This window comes from Lithobates pipiens, unplaced genomic scaffold, assembly GCF_037356315.1.
Source record: "Lithobates pipiens isolate NorthernLeopardFrog02 unplaced genomic scaffold, aLitPip1_a1.2 Scaffold_19, whole genome shotgun sequence".
NCBI classification, from domain to species: domain Eukaryota; kingdom Metazoa; phylum Chordata; class Amphibia; order Anura; family Ranidae; genus Lithobates; species Lithobates pipiens.
Window position 1 is genome coordinate 84,844,611 of NW_027507764.1, and position 20,835 is coordinate 84,865,445.

The following is a 20,835-nucleotide window of genomic DNA, read 5'->3' on the forward strand; positions in this document are numbered from 1 at the left end:
TCCGCCCCCACAACCTGACAGGATTGGATTAACTATAAATTTGAAGGGGAGACACCCTGCTGCATTCTCTTTTTTATCCTCACCTGACAGGTTGGACGGACTGAGTTTTCCTGTTACAGATGAATAAGCCTCTACCGCATTCGCCCCAGCAGGTTCAAGCCTCTCCTGTTTGGAAGTCCCTCCTGTACAGTCTCTAAAGGAGCTTCTATGGAGGGAACCCCCGCTCTGGTGGTCTCAAGGGGCTACTGGATTTCTGGCATTACCAAAGCTTTAAAGAAGCTTTTTTGCTTTGCAGTGGACTCCCCTTCTTTGCCTATTGATTCCTCTTATTTAAATAATATCCATCTTTTATTCCTATAGTAAGTGGTGGTTTATATTCCCTTTTTTTCTCTACCTTTGGGATTGCTGTCTTTTGTAGTCCCCTGTCATGGCTGCCGTTTGTTTCTCCTTCAGTGGTGTTTTCTCTATGCTGTAATTCCAGCCTAGATGGCGCTGTTCAGCCACTCTGAGCACGTGCAGTGCTAGTGTTTTTTTCCCCTATGTTTTTAATGTGTGTTCCCTTATCCAAAATGGCGCCGGAACACTCGGGACGCTTCTGTGCATGCGCAGAGTGTCAATTAGCCGCCGCAATGGCGCTATTTTCAAATACAGAGCTGTATTTCTCTGTGATTCTGCTGTGCAATCTGCAAAACTGAAGGAAGGTTGCTGCCTCTGCATGTAGATCACTCTGCAGTCTCCAGGTAAGTCCCTGTGGGACTCCTATATATATTATTATTGTTATTATATTGTTTCTTGCAGATAAACTTTGTTAATAAATAATATATATATTTATATTTATAAGTGAATTGTGTGTGTGTGTATGTGTATGTATATATATATATATATATATGTGTATGTATATATATGTGTATGTGTGTATATATATGTGTATGTGTACACATTATTTCTCTCTATCTCAGACTGTCCTTCACCCCTTTCTTTCTATGGAGTCCACTGCCCACGCAGACCACCATCAGCAAGTTAGGTAAGAGGCTTTACCGGGCAATGTAAGTATTGAAGGGGAGAAAAAAAGAGTGCCAGACGTTAAATGCTGCATTTTTTTGGCAGCCCATCTAGATCAAGAGGCGCAAGTTCCAGCCATGGGAGAAGGTCTAGCCATACGTCTAGCAGGATGTCCCGCAGGAGCCGCTCAAGATCTCCTTCATGGCACTGAAGACACAGCCACTCACAACATAGCTACTCACGCCAAAGTCGATCAAGTCGCAGGAGATCTCTTTCCTCACAATGTCAAAGCCGCCACACCCAACCTGCAGCAAACGCTTGCTGGGTATGTGGCACTCCGGCACTGCCAGATAACTTGCCCAAGAATTGCTACAGACCTCATAAGAAAATCAGTGAGGGAGTCCATACTGGAAACAACACCAGCATTGGATAGAGCTGCTCCCAGTACGTCTTCAGCAGACCCCCATCTCACTCAGGCATCACAATCTTCCTCTGACGATGAGGGTCAGGAGATGTCAGTGGGCTTTGATTTTTCCCTGGTGGAACCCTTTGCAAAGGGCGTTAAAGAAGCATTCGGCTGGCAAGATGATGCGGCGGAACCTCAGAAAATACGGAAATATTTTCCAAACCTAAAAAGAGATCCGTTATCCTTCCCATTTTATAGAGGAGCTGGAGGATCTCATTAAAGACCAGTGGGAGAGGTCTGACAAAAGATCTAGTCTTACAAACAGATTAGCCAAGATGTACCCTTTAAAAGAGTCAAAAGTGAAGCCTTTAATTAATGCTCCCATCGTCGTTTCCTCATTAATGCGCCTCATCCGCCACGTCACACTACCAATCGAGGATGCTGTTTCCTTTCAGGATGTGCTCGACCGAAAGATGGACCTAGAATTTAAGAAGGCATATTCCATGGCTAAGGGAGCCTGTAGACCAGCAATTACCACAACAGCAGTGGCCAGAGCCATCTCAGGATGGGCATCTAAAATAGAAAAAGACCTACAGGATGGCATTGAAATGGGAAAGATTATTTCCTCTCTGCAAGAAGTCAAGCTAGCAGAGGCATCAGTTGATATTATAAGATCTTCAGCCAGGGCTATGCTGGCCTCCGTAACAGCGAGAAGAGCGCTATGGCTTAAACCGTGGATGGCCGATACAGCATCAAAAATAAATTGGTGCAGAATTCCATATGATGGCGCAAATCTGTTCGGTGCCAAGTTAGACTCTGCCATATCCAAGGTAACAGGAGGGAAGTCAGGCCTGATCCCCTCCGATAGGAGACCCAAGACGCAGAAGGGACCTGTTCACAGACGTAATCTTCCGGACAAATATAGAGAGTCCAGGTCCTTCTCTCCTGGTAGGGAATTTAGAAGGGACTGGAAAAACACAAAACCTTCTTTTCTAAGGATACAGAAATCTAAGGCCACCCCGGGTGGGGAACAGAAGGAACTTCACCAAAATCTGGTCAGACCATATAAAGGATTTATGGACATTGTCCACAATCCGATTCGCACACAGGTGGAAATTCAAAAACGGACTCCCACCAAATCATTTCCAGGCAACCAGAGTACCATCCGCAGTACCCCAAAGGATTCTGCTACTAAAGTACGTAGCAGAATTGAAACAAAAGGGAGCGATCCTGGAGGTCCCATCATGCCAAAAGGGAAGAGGGTTCTACTCTTCCTTGTTTCTGCTAAAAGACAGGGGATTTGCGTCCTGTATTAGACCTCAAGATGCTCAACAAGGATATCAAAGTGGAGGCTTTCAAAATGGAAAACCTTCAATCCATACTTCTAGCAATAAATCTGGGCGATTGGATGATTTCAATAGATTTATCGGACGCTTATCTGCATATACCAATTCATCTGGCCTTTCAAAAGTTTCTCCGGTTAGCCATAAACCAACATCATTTCCAATTCCAGTGCCTCCCATTCGGCATCTCTTCGGCACCCAGGACATTTACAAAAGTATTGTTACCGTTGGTGGCTTTCCTCAGAGAAAAGGGATTATGCGTCCACCATTATCTGGACGACATCCTACTTTTAGCAAAGGATCAAGAGATGTTGATTCATCACCGAGAGATCCTCCTTACAACCCTCCAGGAGTGGGTGGATAATCAATTGGGAAAAGAGCTGTCTGCGACCCACACAAAATATGATATTTTTAGGGGTAGATCTAAACACCAAATCAAACAAGATACAGCTCCCACAAGAGAAGATCCGGCCTCTGATACAGAAAATGCAGAAGCTGCTATCAAGGAATCACTTACCAGCCAGAGCCTGTCTGAGTGTACTAGGGTCCATGTCCGCAACCATACCCATGGTGCGATGGGCACAGTGACACATGAGAATCTTACAGAACTCATTCCTCAGGCAGTGGGATGGAGTCTCAATGCGTCGGACCATCTTCATCTCCAGATCGGTGAAGCAATCGATATGGTGGTGGACGCGCCCGAGCAATCTCAAGAAATACAAACCGATAGTCCTTCCAGACCCGGAAGTAGTCACTTCGGATGCCTGCCAGAGCGGTTGGGGGGCCCACTATCAAGACCAGGCAGCCCAGGGCCAGTGGCATATTCAGGCTCAAGGTTTGGTCTCTAACATTTTAGAGCTCAGGGAAGCCGTTTATGCCTTAAGGGCCTTCGCACCATTTCTGACGGACAAGAATGTGCTCATTCGAATGGACAACAAGTAGCAGTGTCTTATGTTCAGAAGCAAAGGGGTACCAGGAGTGCCACCTTGATGGAAGAAGTTCGGCCCATCTTGGAATGGGCTCGGATACATCTAAGAAGTTTAAAAGCAGTGTATGTCCCAGCGGCACAGAACATACTACCCGACTGCCTGAGTCGAGAAACGCTATCCAACAACGAGTGGTGGTTGAACCCTCAGACTTCTCCCTCCTTACGGAAATCTGGGGAACGCCGAAAGTAGATTTAGAAGCCACTCCGACGAATACCAAGTGCCACAGATTCCTGTCAAGAGGTTCATTCCCATCTGTGGAGGGAGTGGACTGTCTAGTTCACCCATGGAACTTCAAGTTGGGGTATATATTCCCTCCAACTCTGTTAATTGTGAGGTTCCTATCCAGGCTTCGGAGATCCTCGTGACGGTATTTACTATTATTCCACTGTGGCCGAGGAGGCCGTGGTTCACGACACTCTTACAGCTCAGCCTTCAACCTCCAGTTCCTCTCCCAATAACTCCGGATCTTCTGTCTCAAGGTCAATTTTTACATCCTGCATCAGAGAAATTGCACCTGATGGCCTGGAGATTGAGAGGGCTAGACTAAGAGCGCAAGGCTGTTCTCATGAAGTCAACCCTGATGCAAGCCAGGAAAAGCCACTACCAATACCATCTATTCAAAGGTTTGGGGAAGATTCTGCTTCATGGCACAACAGAAAGGATGGAATTCCCTTTCTCCGGAACCCTCTCAGGTCCTGGAATTCCTCCAGTCGGGGGTCAACAATGGTCTAAGCTTAAGTACCCTAAAGGTTCAGGTATCAGCTCTGTCAGCTAAAACAGATACTAAGTGGGCATTCCACCCATTGGTAATCCAATTTACAGAGCCTATCAAAACATTAAACCCCCCAGGAGGCCAGTCTTTCCATCATGGGCTCTTTCAATAGTTCTCCATGCTCTCGCTTCTCCTCCGTTTGTTCCATTTGAAACTATCTCTTTATGGGACTTGACTTTAAAACTGTCTTTTCTCATTGTGATTACATCAGCTAGGAGAGTGTCGGAGATCCAAGCATTAAGTTAGTTCTTTTTCCTGACAAAGTAGTCCTCAGACCTTCCGAACACTTCATACCCAAAGTGGCAACTTCCTTCCATTACAACCATCATCCTTCCATCCTTCACAGACGATCAGGGTAATCCTCATCCACTAGATGTCAAAACAACCATCATGAACTACTTAACTGCTACCACCTCTTTTAGGAAAACTAACTCTCTTTTGATCATTCCCCATGGAACCAGGCGTGGGCAAGCCGCCTCCTCATGCACTATTGCATCCTGGTTAGTCAGAACCATTAAAAAAGCTTACTCCACCCAGCATATGGCGATTCTTGAAGACATCAGGGCTCATTCAACTAGGGCAGTGGCTACCTCTTGGGCAGCGTATTGCAGGGTCTCACCAGAGACAATATGCAGGGCAGCAACGTGGTCCTCCAGGAATACCTTTATTTCCCACTACAAGGTGGATTCTGCTCATTTATCCATGGCCGACTTCGGCAGATCCGTCAGAGCCAATTCTTCAGCATTATAAGGAATAAATATTATTTTACTTGCACCCACCCGACTGGCGAGTTATTTCCCAGTGTGTGCTGCCATGAAGGCGTCAGGAAAATGGAAAATTGTATACTCACCTTTCCGTAATTTTCCTTTCCTGACGCATCTTCATGGCAGCACACAGTTGCCCTCCCTGTTTCTTTTGTGATGATATTTACAGAGAATGCAGCAGGGTGTCTCCCCTTCAAATTTATAGTTAATCCAATCCTGTCAGGTTGTGGGGGCGGAGTCACAACCCAGTGTGTGCTGCCATGAAGATGCGTCAGGAAAGGAAAATTACGGAAAGGTGAGTATACAATTTTCCATTATTCCTGCACCAATAGGGAGACTCCTAGCTGGTGTACAGCTGCACACACTGGGGGTAAATGTCTGAACCCACAAAAAAGTTTAAAAGGTAGTAAGGTCAATAACTATAAGTGAATAAATATAGCGAACAAAGTAATATTAGGAAATAATGAGACTTATATAGAAGCGGGTGAAACCATTCTTAACATACAAAGATGACCCGTAAAAAATAAAGCATATAAAAATATAAATATAAAATAAGAAAATTTGCGGGTAAAAATGAGCCTGCGTGCTGGAAAATATATAGTTGTGAAGTGCTAATATCCAAGGTGTCCAGTCCACAAAATAGGCAGCACTAAGAGTAAGGCCGCATACACACGGGCGGACTGTTCGCCCAACTTTGTCCGCTGAACAGTGTTTCAGCGGACAGTCCGCTCGTGTGTGGGCTTCAGTGGACAGTTTCAGCGGACAGTCTGACGAACAAAGTTTTTCGGAATTTCCGTAAGACTGTTCGCTGAAACTTGGTTTGAGCTAACAGTCCGCTCGTGTGTAGGCTTGTTCGTCAAACTAAGTTCCGCGCATGCTCAGAAAGGATTTACACGCCGAAGGTTGCATTGCAGTGTATTGGACTTCGAATTTCTTGTCCCGTCGTACGTGCCGTTCACGTCATCGCGCAAGTTTTCGGCGGACTGTTCGTTCGTCGTGTGTGGTCGAGTCCGTTCATGCTAATTTTGAACGGACTGTTTGTCAAACTGTTTGACGAACCTAGTTGGGCGGACAGTCCGCCCGTGTGTACGCGGCCTAAGAGTAATTAACTATTGATAAGTTAAAAAAATAAAATAATAAAATAATAAGTGATTAAATGAATCCGCAAAAAAGTTCAAATGTTCAACAAAAGCAAAAAATACACTCCAAGACCCCTTTCACACCGCCCATAGCGTCGGCGGTAAAACGCCGTTTTTCTTAGCGGCGTTTTACCGCCGTTTTGCGCATTTCAGCCGCTAGCGGGGTACTTTTACCCCCGCTAGTGGCCGAGAAAGGGTTAAAACCGCCAGCAATACGCCGCAATAATGGCATTTTGCCGGCAGTATTACAGCGCTGCCCCATTGATTTCAATGGGGAGCAGCGGTGGAGGACCGGTAAACACACCGCTGCTTCACCGCTCCAAAGAAGCTGCTGGCAGGACTTTTCCCTGAGGTCCTGCCAGCGCACCGCTGTAGTGTGAAAGCCCTCGGTGCAGCTTTTTTAGGGCGGATTGCAGGCGCTATTTCTAACGCTATAGCGTCTGCAAAACGCTCTGGTGTGAAAGGCGTCTTAAGGTGCACAGTGCATTAATAATCAGTATCCAAAATCCAAAAGTGCTTGGTGCCTATAAACAACATTCAAAAAAAGTGCTGTAGGTGGTGGGTGTCCCGTGCGGTCCTGCGTGGTAGGTATATAGGTGTCCCCTTACCTTACTGCTGTAAGGTTACAGCGTGGATATATAGATCTTTATGGTCCTTGGTGGTCTTTCCCTTTAAGGTTCCTATAGTGGTCCCCCAGGTCCTGATGGACGTTTTTACCCTGCCTATTGCGGCAACGTAAGGTCCCTTTAAGGGTGGCCTAGGGATGCTCAGGATGGGCAGGATGGAAGGTTTCACCACAATATCACATAAAGGGGTGTAAACAGAGAGGAGGAATGCCTCATGGTGTAGTATTTAAAACATATATTTATTGATTAAAAAGAGTTAAAACAGGTACTGACAAACATAGAGGAGTAAGTAAGCAGTGTATAAACAAGCAAGGAGCTCAGTCAACGTCACTTCCGGCAGCGGTCCCGACGCGTGTTCGTCATGGGTCACGTGACTTCATCAGGGGATAACCGATGCCAGTAGAAGTGTCCTTTATATCAGTAATGTATTTGCATAATTTAGCGGCCATTTTCCCGAAGACCGGATCGCTGGAAATGTCACGGCGGCCATATTGCACTAGAACGGGTTGCGGGAAATAGACCGGCGGCCATATTACTGGTGGTAAAGATGTAATGTAAACATCCGGTGGCATAATCGGACTGGCCATATTACAGTAGGGCGGGTCACCGGAAATATACCGGCGGCCATATTATTGGTGGTAAAGGTGTAGACACCCGATGACGTAATTGGACTGGCTAGTAAAGATGTCAGTCAAAGTCGGACCGGCCTAAGACAAAAAAGGGGGGCACAACTCCAAAAAAAGTATCTCAGTGAATGACATCAGAATAAATTCTGAATAGATTCCGCTTGCTTGTTCAGGTATACCTCCAGTAATTAAAAACAAGGGGGAGGAGAGGACTGTACTCAAAAACAAATAAATACATTATATTAAAACCAAAGAATTTTGATATGTAAAACAATAGTCTGAGAATAGGAAATCCGATACGCACACTAAATAAAAAAAAATTTGACAAAAATATATATTCATTTAGCGACCGGGAGTGACGTTTATTTCCATAATATGAGAAAAAAAAATTATAATAATATGGAAACACATGATGAACAAGTCAAACTAAAAATATCTTTTAAAGAGCTCATGGAAAAAAAAGGAGAGTAATAATGAAGTAGATGACTCAAATAACTACGGCTGGAGAATGGAATAATACTAAAAGTGTCATAGAGGGGGAAGAGGGGGTAGATCGCTCTTCAGAGGGCTAGTTAAAGTCTGATGAAATATAAGAGATTAAAAGTCACTAATAAAACAATTAAGGTCGAATTCGACATTAAGGCCTTGTAGCACAAAAGTGTCTAAAGTGAAGATCCACTTCGATTCAAGCTGGCTTAAGGTCCTAACTTTGTGCCCGCCACGCCAATGTTTTACATATGGTTCAATCCCCCAAAATTTCAGATGTGTGGGGTCTTTTTTATGGTGGGCGGCGAAGTGTTTTGATACACTATGCTTGTTGAAGCCCTTTATTATATTCTGCACGTTTTTTTTATCCAAACCCTGAGTGGTCTCTTAGTGCGGCCTATATATTGGAGCCACAGCTACATTCTAGGACATATACTGTTCCAATGGTATTACAGCAGATGAATTCCTTTATCTCATAGGTATCTCCAGTACTCGTTGAGGTGAAGTCTTTCTTTTTCATGCGGGTGTTTAGTTCTGGTGCATGCATAACATTTTCTAAGGATAAGGATAGAAACCTTTTCCTGTAAAGAATGTCAGCCCTCTCCCTGGAGGATCTGGAATATTTTTCACAATTTTGTCCCTAATAGTAGGTGCTCTTCTATACACAAATTTTGGGCGGATGGGGAGAATCTCATGCAGGCATGTGTCAGCTCGCAGTGTGTTCCAGTTGCGTTTAATGATCCTCTCAATTTGTTTATATTGTGCGCTGTAGTCAAGGATGATTGGTACTGTATCTTGCACCACTTTGGTATTTGATTTGTCTTTAATCAGAACCTTACGATCCATTTTTGCGACCTCGACTATTCTTCTCTCAATGTGATCCTTATCGTAGCCTTTTTCTATAAACCTCTGTTTCATATTGTTAGCTTGTATATTAAATGATTCCTTCTGCGTACAATTGCATCTAAGGCGCATTAGCTGGCCTTTTGGTATGTTGTGGCAGCCATCTAATGGCAGATAGCTATTACGATCCACACTCTTGAAGTGTGTTTTAGAGAGGAGTCTTCCATTCTCTTGCATGATTACCAAATCAAGGAATGTGATTGTTTTTCACTAATTTCCCATTAAAGTTTAATATTTCTATTGTTTTTATTAAGATCTTCCAGAAAGCTGTTGAGTCTTGTTTGTTTGCCTTTCCATAGGATAATAATATCATCAATGTATCTTCTGTAGATGAATGGTTCACCTGTCGTCTTGGTAAAAACTATTTCCTCCTCCCATTGTGCCATAAAAAGGCCTGTCACGCCGGGAGCAAATTTACCTCCCATGGCTACTCCAGTTTTTTGATGGTAGTAGGTCCGATTGAACCAGAAATAGCTATTTTTGAGATAGAAGTCGAGGCATTTAACGAGATATTTCCTTGGGTGCATGGTATATGAGTATATTTCCTGAGTCCCCACTTAACTGCTTTGCACGCTTGATGGTGTAAGATAATCGTGTATAGTGAGGAAACGTTGGCTGTTGCTAACCACCATGGTCCTTCATCTGTTGGTATATTTTCCAATAACTGCAGAACGTGTTTAGTATCACATAAATACGCCTGTGTTTTTTGTACGGCCGGTTGCAGATAATGGTCGATATACTGTCCCATTCTTGCTGTAAGCGAATCAATACCATTCACTATTGGCCTTTGTGGTGGTTTATCCTTATCCTTGTGAATTTTGGGGAGTGAATATATAATCAGTGTTCTGCATGATTCTGGTGCCAGATATTTGGCTTCTTTTTTTGCTAAGAATATCTTTTTTCAAACCCAAATGGATGATCTGCTCAAGTGCTTTCCTGCACTTGAACATAGGATTGTCTAACAGGCGGGCATACGTTCCTTCATCCTGTAAGAGCATGTTCATACTTGCATTGTATTGTTCTTTTGAGAGGACCACTATCCTCCTTCCTTTGTCAGCTGGACGAATTACTAAATCTTTTTTTTTTGTGAGCTTCCGAATTCCGCTTTTAATGTATTTAGGCTCTTCACATTTTTTAATTTTTAGTTCTTTGAGTTCATCCAGAACAATTCTTTTAAAAACTTCAATATGTCTGTTATCTTTCACTATAGGGTTAAAAGTAGATTTATTTCCTAAAGTACTGTGCGTGATATCATTGGTGGGCCTTAGTGTCTTCGATATGCAGGGATTACTAATCATGTATTTCTTGATGTTCAATTTCCTCACGTATTTCTGGATCCCTACATAGGTTTGAAATTTATCAAGATTTTTAATAGGTGCATATTTAAGTCCTTTATCTAATACACCTATCTCCTCATGAGACAATAGTTGTCCACTGAGGTTGAAAATTCCCTCACCTTTTATTCACTCCTGGTCGCTACACGAATATATATTTTTTTATTTAGTGTGCGTATCGGATTTCCTATTCTCACACTATTGTTTTACATATCAAAATTCTTCGGTTTTAATATAATGTATTTATTTGTTTTTGAGTAAAGTCCTCTCCTCCCCCTTGTATTTAATTACTGAAGGTATACCTGAACAAGCAAGCGGAATGTATTCAGAATTTATTCTGACGTCATTCACTGAGATACTTTTTTTGGAGTTGTGCCCCCTTTTTTGTCTTAGGCCGGTCCGACTTTGACTGACATCTTTACTAGCCAGTCCAATTACGTCATCGGATGTCTACACCTTTACCACCAATAATATGGCCGCCGGTATATTTCTGGCGACCTGTCCTACTGTAATATGGCCAGTCCGATTATGCCACCGGATGTTTACATCTTTACCACCAGTAATATGGCCGCCGGTCTATTTCCGGCGACCCGTTCTACTGCAATATGGCCGCCGTGACATTTCCGGCGATCGGGTCTTCGGGAAAATGGCCACCAAATTATGCAAATACATTACTAATATAAAGGACACTTCTACTGACATCTGTTATCCCCTGATGAAGTCACGTGACCCGTGACGAACACGCGTCGGGACCGCTGCCGGAAGTGACGTTGACCGAGCTCGTTGCTCATTTATACACTGCTTACTTATTTCTCTATGTTTGGGAGTACCTGTTTTAACTCTTTTTAATCAATAAATATATGTTTTAAATACAACACCATGAGGCATTCCTCCTCTCTGTTTCCCCCCCTGCATGTGACATTGTGGTGAAACCTTCCATCCTGCCCATCCTGAGCATCCCTAGGCCACCCTTAAAGGGACCTTACGCCGCCGCAATAGGCAGGGTAAAAACATCCAGCAGGACCTGGGGGACCACTATAGGAACCGTAAAGGGAAAGACCACAAAGGTCCATAAAGATCTATATATCCATGCTGTAACCTTACAGCAGTAAGGTAAGGGGACACCCATATACCTACCAAGCAGGACCGCACAGGACACCCACCACCTACAGCACTTTTTTTGAATGTTGTTTATAGGCATCAAGCACTTTTGGATTTTGGATACAGATTATTAAAGCGGGAGTAAACCCGCTGATGTGTTTTGTTTTTTTCTACCTGCAAAGGAAAAGGCCTAATGAGCTAGTATGCATCGCATACTAGCTCATTATGAAATACTTATCTTAGAACGAGGCCCCGACATCTGGCCCGATCCACGCCGAGGGAGCTGACATGCTCCCTCTGCGTTTCTCGGCGTATCGCGGCTCCAGCGCTGTGAGTGGCCGGAGCCGCGATAACGTCACTCCCGCGCATGCGCGCGGGAGATTTCTTCCCGGCAGCGTCCGTAGTCTGCCGGGCTTTCAGCCGGGGATACCCTGTGTGCATGCGCCGCTGCAGTCAGCGGCGCATTGCGAGGGGAATATCTCCTGAACCATACAGGTTTAGGAGATTTTTTTTTACCTACAGGTAAGCCTTGTTATAGGCTTTCCTGTAGGTAAAAGTCCCAAAAAGGGCTATACAACCACTTTAATGCACCGTGCATTTTAAGAGATTTATTTTTTGCTTTTGTTGAACATTTGAACTTTTTTGCGGATTCATTTAATCACTTATTATTTTATTTTTTTAACTTATCAATAGTTGATTACTCTTACTCTTAGAGCTGCCTATTTTGTGGACTGAGTTTATGCACGATTTGCACTTTGTGATTACACCTTACGCACAACTATATATTTTCCAGCATGCGGGCTCATTTTTATCTGCAAATTTTCTTATTTTATATTTATATGCTTTATTTTTTACGGGTCATCTTTGTATGTTAAGAATGGTTTCACCCGCTTCTATATAAGTCTCATTATTTCCCAATATTACTTTGTTCGCTGTATTTATTCACTTCTAATCATTGAACCTTTTTTTTAGGATTAACCTGCACATCATTCCTGAATAGCTGGAACTCCCCATTTCTTTCATAAAAATGTTCCCATTCACAATACATTGCCTTTTTAGTGCTTTTTGCATTTTGCAGATTTGCACTACAGAACTTGTTCCATAGGACACCATGTTAAATGGACTCCCAAGTGGGGGAGGTTCAAATGAACCCTATTAGAGGTAGATACCTCAAGAGCCTGTGGCAGGCAACAAAAGGGTTAAGTAAGGGAGTAGACTAACACCTGATTTGTGCGGCTACTCCCTCCCTGTTAGTATCATCTGAAGAGGAAAAATAAGTATCTTCCAATATTTGGGAAGAGCTACCTGATCCCCAGCCTCCTGCACCTCAACAAACGAGCCCAGAAGACTAGATGGGAATCTGCTATTTTTAGTCCTACTATGGAGAGACATCATAGCAATAATCTTTTAAATGGTAGAAGAAAAACCTGTTTGTATGAAATCCACAGGGGCAGAAGCGTTCTACCCTTGACGGCTTCATCTGACTGGCCGTATTTTTCTTTTTACCTCCCGGGGAGGAAGACATTCTTTTGGAAGGGTTTTTAGTTTGTTGTATACCATTAACCCCTTAGAACCATTAGAGGGGTTCCTGGTCCCTTTGTCACTCATAGCTTACAGTACAAAGCAGAGGCAGTACCAGAAAAAGAATGTAACACTTCCTAGGATATAGTACAGTAATAACTGCTATTAATCCTAGCTATACAGTAGTAGCTTCTCTTGCAGAGCTCTAACTACTTAGTACATGTGTGGCCGGCCTCTGACGCCGTTTAGCCACGCCCCCCCACGCAAAAATGCCCCCTTCCCGTTTTAAACAGGGAAGCGAATCTCCCACGTAAGCACTGGCATCATGGCGGATGGGGGGGGTTAAATCCTCCACTCAGCAAGTGGCCGCGACTTGCCCAAAAAAAACTTTTTTCCTTTTTTTTAAAGAAAAAAGGCAGCTGGCTGGCATTCAAATAGATCAAAATCGCTAATCTGGGGGTCCAGGAAGTGATCAGACCTGCCTTCATACCTGAGGGTCTGAGCTGGCTTGAACAGAGAGGAGAGTGGAGCTTCTGCTGTTTCCAGCATCAGAATGGTGCGTGCTCAATACAGCCCCCAGTGGTGACACATAGACATGACATGACAACATAAATACATGGAAGGAGAGATTCCTTGCAGAAAATCTCCGCTAACTTTCCGCCGCAGGGCTTTATCAGAGATAAAAAATCCAATCTTCGTCCTTCACGGTAGGCTCCGAGACCTTGAAAGGAAACCTTCAGGAACAGGGGTACACTCAGGTAATCCCACAATCCTGGACCTGCGAGAAGACCCTGCCAGTAAACTTTTATTGGCCTTACTACCGAAAAGTACTGGATCCCAGGGCCCAGCTTAATAGCATTCGCAAGCAAAACCTCGTGTCTTCGGATGACGAGGCCTGGGTACCATTCATTTAGTCCATTACGGAGACATCAGAACGGATCCGGTCAGGATGGCTGGCTCTCATCAAAGGATTACTGCCCGTGGAGCTCAGTACATACATCCTTACATGTGCCCAACACCTTAGACACTGGCGAAAAAACTGAGGACTCCCAGTAATGGGAGGGGTTATATAGGGGAAGTACACGCCTTAAGGCGCGTGCCAGTGTCCAGCACCTGATATGCCGATATAACCCACATAGTTATTACTATGGCTCTGTGTCCCCTGATGTAAGAAAATAAATAACCCAGTTTAAAACAGAAATGACAGGCAAAACATTTGTTTATAGATAAAATATATAAATACCCTTTTGTCCCTTTTTTATAAGTGATAACATTCCCTCTGTTCTCAGCTGCATAAGAGCTGAGGGAGAAGAAACTGCAGCACACTGACAAGTCTGATCCCTGGAGGAGAGCATACTGAGTTCTTAGCATAGCTAGAGAACTGACCACGAAGTGCTCTCCTGCTTAGTGTGGTCAGTTTTTATGAGGAAAGCAAGGGGACTAGCAGGAACACCAGGGATTTCCCATAAAGGAAGCAATACAAAAAGACAGAATACTTTCTCATACAAGTACATGGTACAGCAGGCACATATCAGGAATATGAAGGGTTGGAGTAACAAATGCTTTAAACATATACCTGGCAGCCCTGCTGGTGGGAATTCCCAAGTAATGCATGGCCTCACTACACAGGAACTCTCTTATAGAAGAGCGGAGTACAGCTCTCCCATCACCATCCCTGCAATGACAGACCAGCATTATTACAGTTCTACATTTGTATACAGTGGGAGGTACATTATTACAGTGTATAGCAGGAACAAAGACACACATAATAGTTTTTAAGAAAGAAACTGAATCTGTATGTGTAATGCTATACATATATTTTAATCTGGTTGCTGAAGTAGCTGTGATAATATTCCTGTCGAAGCTGGGAGGGCCCAGCGAAACGTGTTGGCGTTATGCTCGTGTGCATCCGACACCGTTTCATACTCCCACATGTCTCTATCACAGCCTGGATAATACAGCATGGATAGACTTGCCTGACCGTAAGGTGCATTGACTCCCAAGTCCTGGACAGCTCGCCCAGCACAGTCGCTCCACCATATTCCTGGATTGGAACCATTAATCTCTGCGGGGAGCCGCATTACCTTTATAAGGGAAGCTGACAGGTGCTGATGGGAGCAGTCAAGAGCTGAAACCAGTGACAGCAATAGCTGACAGCTGACATCTCGCTTTGTGGGTTTCATCAGCCAAGACATGGACACAGACACATAAATATACTGTTTCCATCTGCTGCTATTCCATGATGGTGCGGGCTTGACATTCACCTGCAGACTTCTACACTGTATTTTGCCCCCCCACGGACTTGACATTTATTTGCAGGCTTCTGCAGTACACCCAGAACATCACAGGCCTGCAGGCTATTGCACCACTTCCATGCCTACACAGGGTGTCCAGTGACTGATATACCAGTTGGTGTCCACGGTTCCCTCCGGTTGCTGCCTGGTGGCGACTGTTTTATCGCATTGACTAGCTTGGCCATCATAGGCTTATTCTGAGGGACCAATGCTACTTGTATTCACATTTCTGACTTACGGCCGCTGTGCTGTTTTTTCATCACTCATTGATGCTCATTATCGGTTCCATTCATTGCTGAGTCCATGAATCTCCATTAGGTGGTGCGTTATATAACCCCCCCCTTTTTTTTTTCCATTTCATACCAGCATTTTGCCAATGTGACGTGCATGTGTGGAGTATATGTGGATGGTGTCTAGACACTTCACTTTGATCAAACAATGTTGTCTTTTTAGATGGTGTTTGGTGGAGGTGTCTGGCTTTTTTGTATTGGCTTCTTTCTACTCAATTTTGCAATAAACTTTTGTAAATTTTATAATTTTTTGATTGTCTCCTTTCTTGCTTGGTATTATATCCCTGAGGCTCTATTCCTGTGGTGCTTTCAACTTTACTTCCTCGCTTTTTCATAGTTGTGATAATATTACCTGGAATATGGCGTTTTCCCTGATCCCTTTAATTGCAGTTCCCACCTCTCTCCAAACCTAAAAAACAGCATTTTAAAGAGCTAACAAAACTAGGAATATATGAAACATAACGCAACAAATGTATGTCTTATTAAAGTGATAGGGATGGGAGAAATATTGTGACAAAGAATACAGTATTGAAGAACACACACACAGTGAGGATACATTACCTGTTAATATAAGTGGCTATTAAATGTGCTCTTCCATCTCCCAACTGACCAGCCCAAACGCCAAACTATGGAGGTGAAAAAACAAAAAACAAAAAAAAAACACACTGATAGATTATTTTAATTATGGAATCAGAATCAGCGGTTGAACTCCAACTGAACTTTTAACTGAAATCAGCAAAACAACCTTTTTTATGCACCATCAATTATTGGGAGAGTTAAAAAATAAAAAACTTTGTGCACAATCTGTAAAAATGAATGTAGAATGTATGCTTACCTGGTGACCGCCATATCTATGTGCCAATGGAACAAAGCCTGGAATGGTTTTACTACCACTAACAAACTGTAGAAAATCCATGGAGGTTGTAACAGATGAGTCAAGATCCAACAGATCCTCCAGAAGATCCTGGGGAAAATAAGGATGCAATTGCCTTATTACGTTCTCACATTAGTGTTATATTATTTTGAAAATGATTTCATGCAAGTTTATTGATCAATCTATAATCGATAGGTGGCACTGATGAAGAGGCGCTGACAGGCATCACTGATTGGCACTGATTTGCATCACTGGTGGGCATAGCTGATCAGGAAAGCTGCTCATCGACTCTCCTCCACTCACGTGCTGTCAGCGTAAGTAGAGCAATGCCGATAACTGACACTTCCTATTTACACTGTGTTCAGCTGTGATTGGACACATCTGATCACAGGGTAAAGAGCCTACGTCATAGGCTCTTTACCGTGATTGGAGATGCGGTGTGTCTGAGATAACTGGGAATAATGTATCTGTTAAGACTGGAGTACGGGCAGAGAGCACAGGAGGTCATCAATTGACAAGATGTCTAGAAGATTAACAGATATTTATTTTTGGTACTTTTGCACATCAAACGGATATAAGAAAACACTATTAATGATATATTCAGCCGATAGAAATGAACCAAATAAGAGAAGTGCCTTATTAGGGTTTACGTACCCAAAACTCTTTTGGGTTTTGGAACAGTGAAAAGGTTGGAGTAAAACCCCTAAAACTGTTCTGCAGCAAGAGCACGGACCAGGACTTTAACACCTCTGTCCAGAAGGAATGAGAGGACCTGATGGAGATCTGTCAGTCTGTAAGGATATACTGGGGTTGATTTACTAAATCTTCGTGCAAAATCTGCATAGAAACCAGCTTTAATTTGTATTTTTTATTTTTTTTGGGCAAAGCTTAATTGAGGAAGCTAAATTTAGAAGCTGATTGGCTACCGTGCACAGGTGCACCAGATTTTGAACTCTCCAGTTTTGGTAAATCAACCCCATAGGCTTGAGATGAGCAAAAAAGGAGGGGGCAGGGACTAAAACCCAAATTTGTAGCCGTGGGTCAACACTTCTTGCAATGAGGCATCAAAGCATCTGAATGGCTAACAGTCATCATCCCACTCTAGAAAGTTGGGGCACACCTTTCTGGCCTGGAGGTGCTTCGAAGTTTAGGGAGTGGGGAATCTAAAGGGGTGCTTTTTTTCTTTTTACAGGAGTGCTTACAGTGAAACTAACTTAACACAGTGTTTCTCAACATTTTTTCAGTCAAGGCACCTTTTAAACTTTTGCAAAATCTCAAGGCACCCACCAAAATTATGGACAGTCTCGAGGCACCCCATTCTAAAATGTAAAAAAGAGATTCAAATGCCGAGTACACACAACCGGACTTTCCGGCAGACTAGGTCCGACGGAATCAGTCCGTTGGACAATCCGATCATGTGTGGGCTAAACCGATCGTTTTTCATTTTAAAAAAATCAGATGGACCTAGAAATAGAACATGTTTCAAATCTGTCTGACGGACTCAATTCCTATCAGGAAAACCGTTCATCTGCATGCTAGCCCAACGGACCAAATACGACGCAAGAGAAGCGATTGGCTACTGGCTATTGAACTTCCTTTTTTAGTCCTGTCTTATGTCATCCCGTTCAAAACAAACAGACTTTCGAACGGACTTAGTCTGTTCATTTGTGGCCAAGTCTGTTCATTCGGAAAGTCCGTCGGAACACAGCCGAAAGTCCGTCGGACCTAGTCTGCCAGAAAGTCCGGTCGTGTGTACGTGGCATAATAGTATTACATAACACATCAATATCCACACATGTAGGACACCCAATGTTAGAGGTGATTTATTTTTCCCACATCCAATACACTTTTGCATACTGGTATTGACTAGTATTCCACTATTTGTCTTCTACCTCAATCAGCTAATATGACCCCAGCGCTGACAGAGAGGGGCAGGGCAGTGTTTTGTTGTTTGGATGCCAGCGACTAGAAGGTTGTAGTGGTACACAACAAAAACATGTGGCTTTGTGCAACTAAAAAAGGCAGGCTTTGTCCATCTGCTGGCTTTTATTTACAATTTTGGGGCAATTTTTATTCATTTTGCCAAAGTACCCCTTAAGAAACCTCAAGGCACCCCGGTTAAAAAAGGCTGCCTTAACACATGGTGTGGTAAGTCCTCATTGCAAAGTAAACATGCATTATGAAAAAGGGAGGACGACCATTGGAATGGACCCGAGAGAGCACTTGGAGTTTATTTTATCCGTCTGCATTACACGGCTTTGCGAGAGGATCTACAGTAGATCAAATTGGGCTGTCCTGGCCTATGGAGTCAGAGAAAAAGAGTATGCGATGTATTGGGGGAATGTGAGATAAGTAAAGGAAGAAGGAGATAGAGTAAACGAAAAACAGAGTTCATGCTAACATGCAAAACTGAGCTTGTTATATTTCCTCCTTCACGCCCCCCCCCCCCCCGTGTCTTCACCATTAATATCAACAACACAACCATTGGTCCCTCCGCACATGCCAGGGTCCTGGGTGTAATCATTGACTCTGACCTCTCCTTCAGCCCCCATATCCAATCACTGGCTAAATCCTGCCGCCTTCACCTCCGCAACATCTCCAGAATTTAACCCTTCCTGACTAATGACACCACAAAGCAACTTGTTCACTCCTTGATTATTTCCCGCCTTGACTTCTGCAACTCTCTTCTTAATGGCCTACCCTTAAGCAGGCTATCCCCCTTCAGTCTATTATGAATACTGCTGCTAGACTAATACACCTCACTAATCGTTCCGTGACTGCTGCCCCTCTCTGCCAATCCCTTCACTAGCTTCCCCTACCCCACGGTGTAAAATCCAAAATGCTAACCATAACATACAGAGCCATCCACAACTTCGCCCCCATCTACATCGCCAACCTCATCTGCAGATATCACCCAAATCGTCCCCTCCACTCCTCCCAGGACCTCCTGCTTTCTAGCTCCCTTGTTACCTCCTCTCATGCTCACCTTCAAGACTTCTCCAGAGCCTCTTCCATCCTCTGGAACTCCCTGCCCCAGTCTCCCTGTCTGATCAGCCCCTACCCTGTCCACCTTTAGGAGTTCCCTGTAAACTCATTTATTCAGGGAAGCCAATCCCACACCCACCTAACTGTCCCTGAGCCACCCCCATCAAATCATTCTCTGCACCTTTTGTACCACCACCCCCTCCCTTTAGAATGGAAGCTCTACGAGCAGGGCCCTCCTGTACCTTTTGTATTGTACTGCAATTGTGTTGCCCCCCTCCCCCCCATACATTGTAAAGCGCTGCGTAAACTGTTGGCGCTATATAAATTGTGTATAATAATAATAATGCTAGAATCAGAAAATAAGGTACCACATGGTTTCTAGGCACCATCATGTTTTTTAAACCCTGAAGAAGACTCTTGAGTTGAAACAAGTTGGGTCTTTAATACAGGTGCACAAGCAGTGTTTACTGACCTATAACAATGGTTTAGGTTACTAGATGATCATGTTAATAACGACCTATTCTTTTTATAATTATACTGCATTATAAGATTTGTTGTTTCCTTTTAATCTTTTGTACAAATAAAATTATGACATTTTAAACTTTGTGTTATATTTGGTACCTTTGAAAATCCATCCAAAATATAAAACATTTCTTGGAGATAGAGGGTTTAAGGCTAGATGCAGTTAAGTGGAAGACAAGCTTGAGGGAGGGATGAAGGCTTTGGGTGCCAGGGTGGGGAGGCAAACCCCCCAGACATATGGGTTTATATTAGACATTTATGGATTTATGAGAGAATTGTTTTGAATTGTGGGGAACCCAAGAAAACAATCCAAATAGTTCATGTGGTTACTCATGTGGGATACCTGTCACTGGAGTTGGGCTATCAATTCTTCTAGGTGCTGGAGGCGGGTTAGTTCAGCACATCATTCAATTGGGAGTAAATGTCATATTTCCAGTGTCTCAGAATCGCATTGTTGGACGCAAATGATAAAAAGTGAAGACTTTTTTGGCTGTTGAGAAGTATGAAGAGTATGGCGATTAAAAAGAGATGCTTTTTAATGCTCAGAGAGGGGCATCATTTAGTAGTCTGCACCTTAGGCTTTTTCCGACTGGGAAAGAGGAGTACTTTTGCCACCAGTAAAATCTTTGATGAAAGCATCTGGAGCTGGTCTGAAAAAAAAATCACTGTTTCTTGAAGGCCTTGCGGATCAAATGTTTATTAAATGACACTTTAGCCAAATTGCCCTATACATATATACTGAGAGAAGACTAATGCAGAGAAATACATTGAGAGGTTTCTAGCAAGCCATCACAGATATTTTCTATGTACCCTGTTCAAACCATATATGTGCAGTGGTGTGCAGGAAAATGCAACTCA

At 43.4% G+C, this 20,835-nt stretch overlaps 1 protein-coding gene across 5 annotated transcripts in view; it reads right to left on the reverse strand.

The window, feature by feature from the left end:
• LOC143996134 (protein nucleotidyltransferase YdiU-like) overlaps positions 1-20,835 on the reverse strand; it is a 120,126-nt gene that overhangs the window by 88,921 nt on the left and 10,370 nt on the right. For all 5 annotated transcript variants that reach the window (XM_077490999.1, XM_077490998.1, XM_077491002.1 and 2 more), the window contains exons 4-7: positions 16,432-16,560; positions 16,158-16,222; positions 15,949-16,005; positions 14,589-14,687 (exon numbers count right to left, since the gene is read on the reverse strand). In XM_077490999.1, coding sequence (XP_077347125.1) covers positions 14,589-14,687; positions 15,949-16,005; positions 16,158-16,222; positions 16,432-16,560 — 350 coding nt within the window. The remainder of the gene's footprint in view (positions 1-14,588; positions 14,688-15,948; positions 16,006-16,157; positions 16,223-16,431; positions 16,561-20,835) is intronic.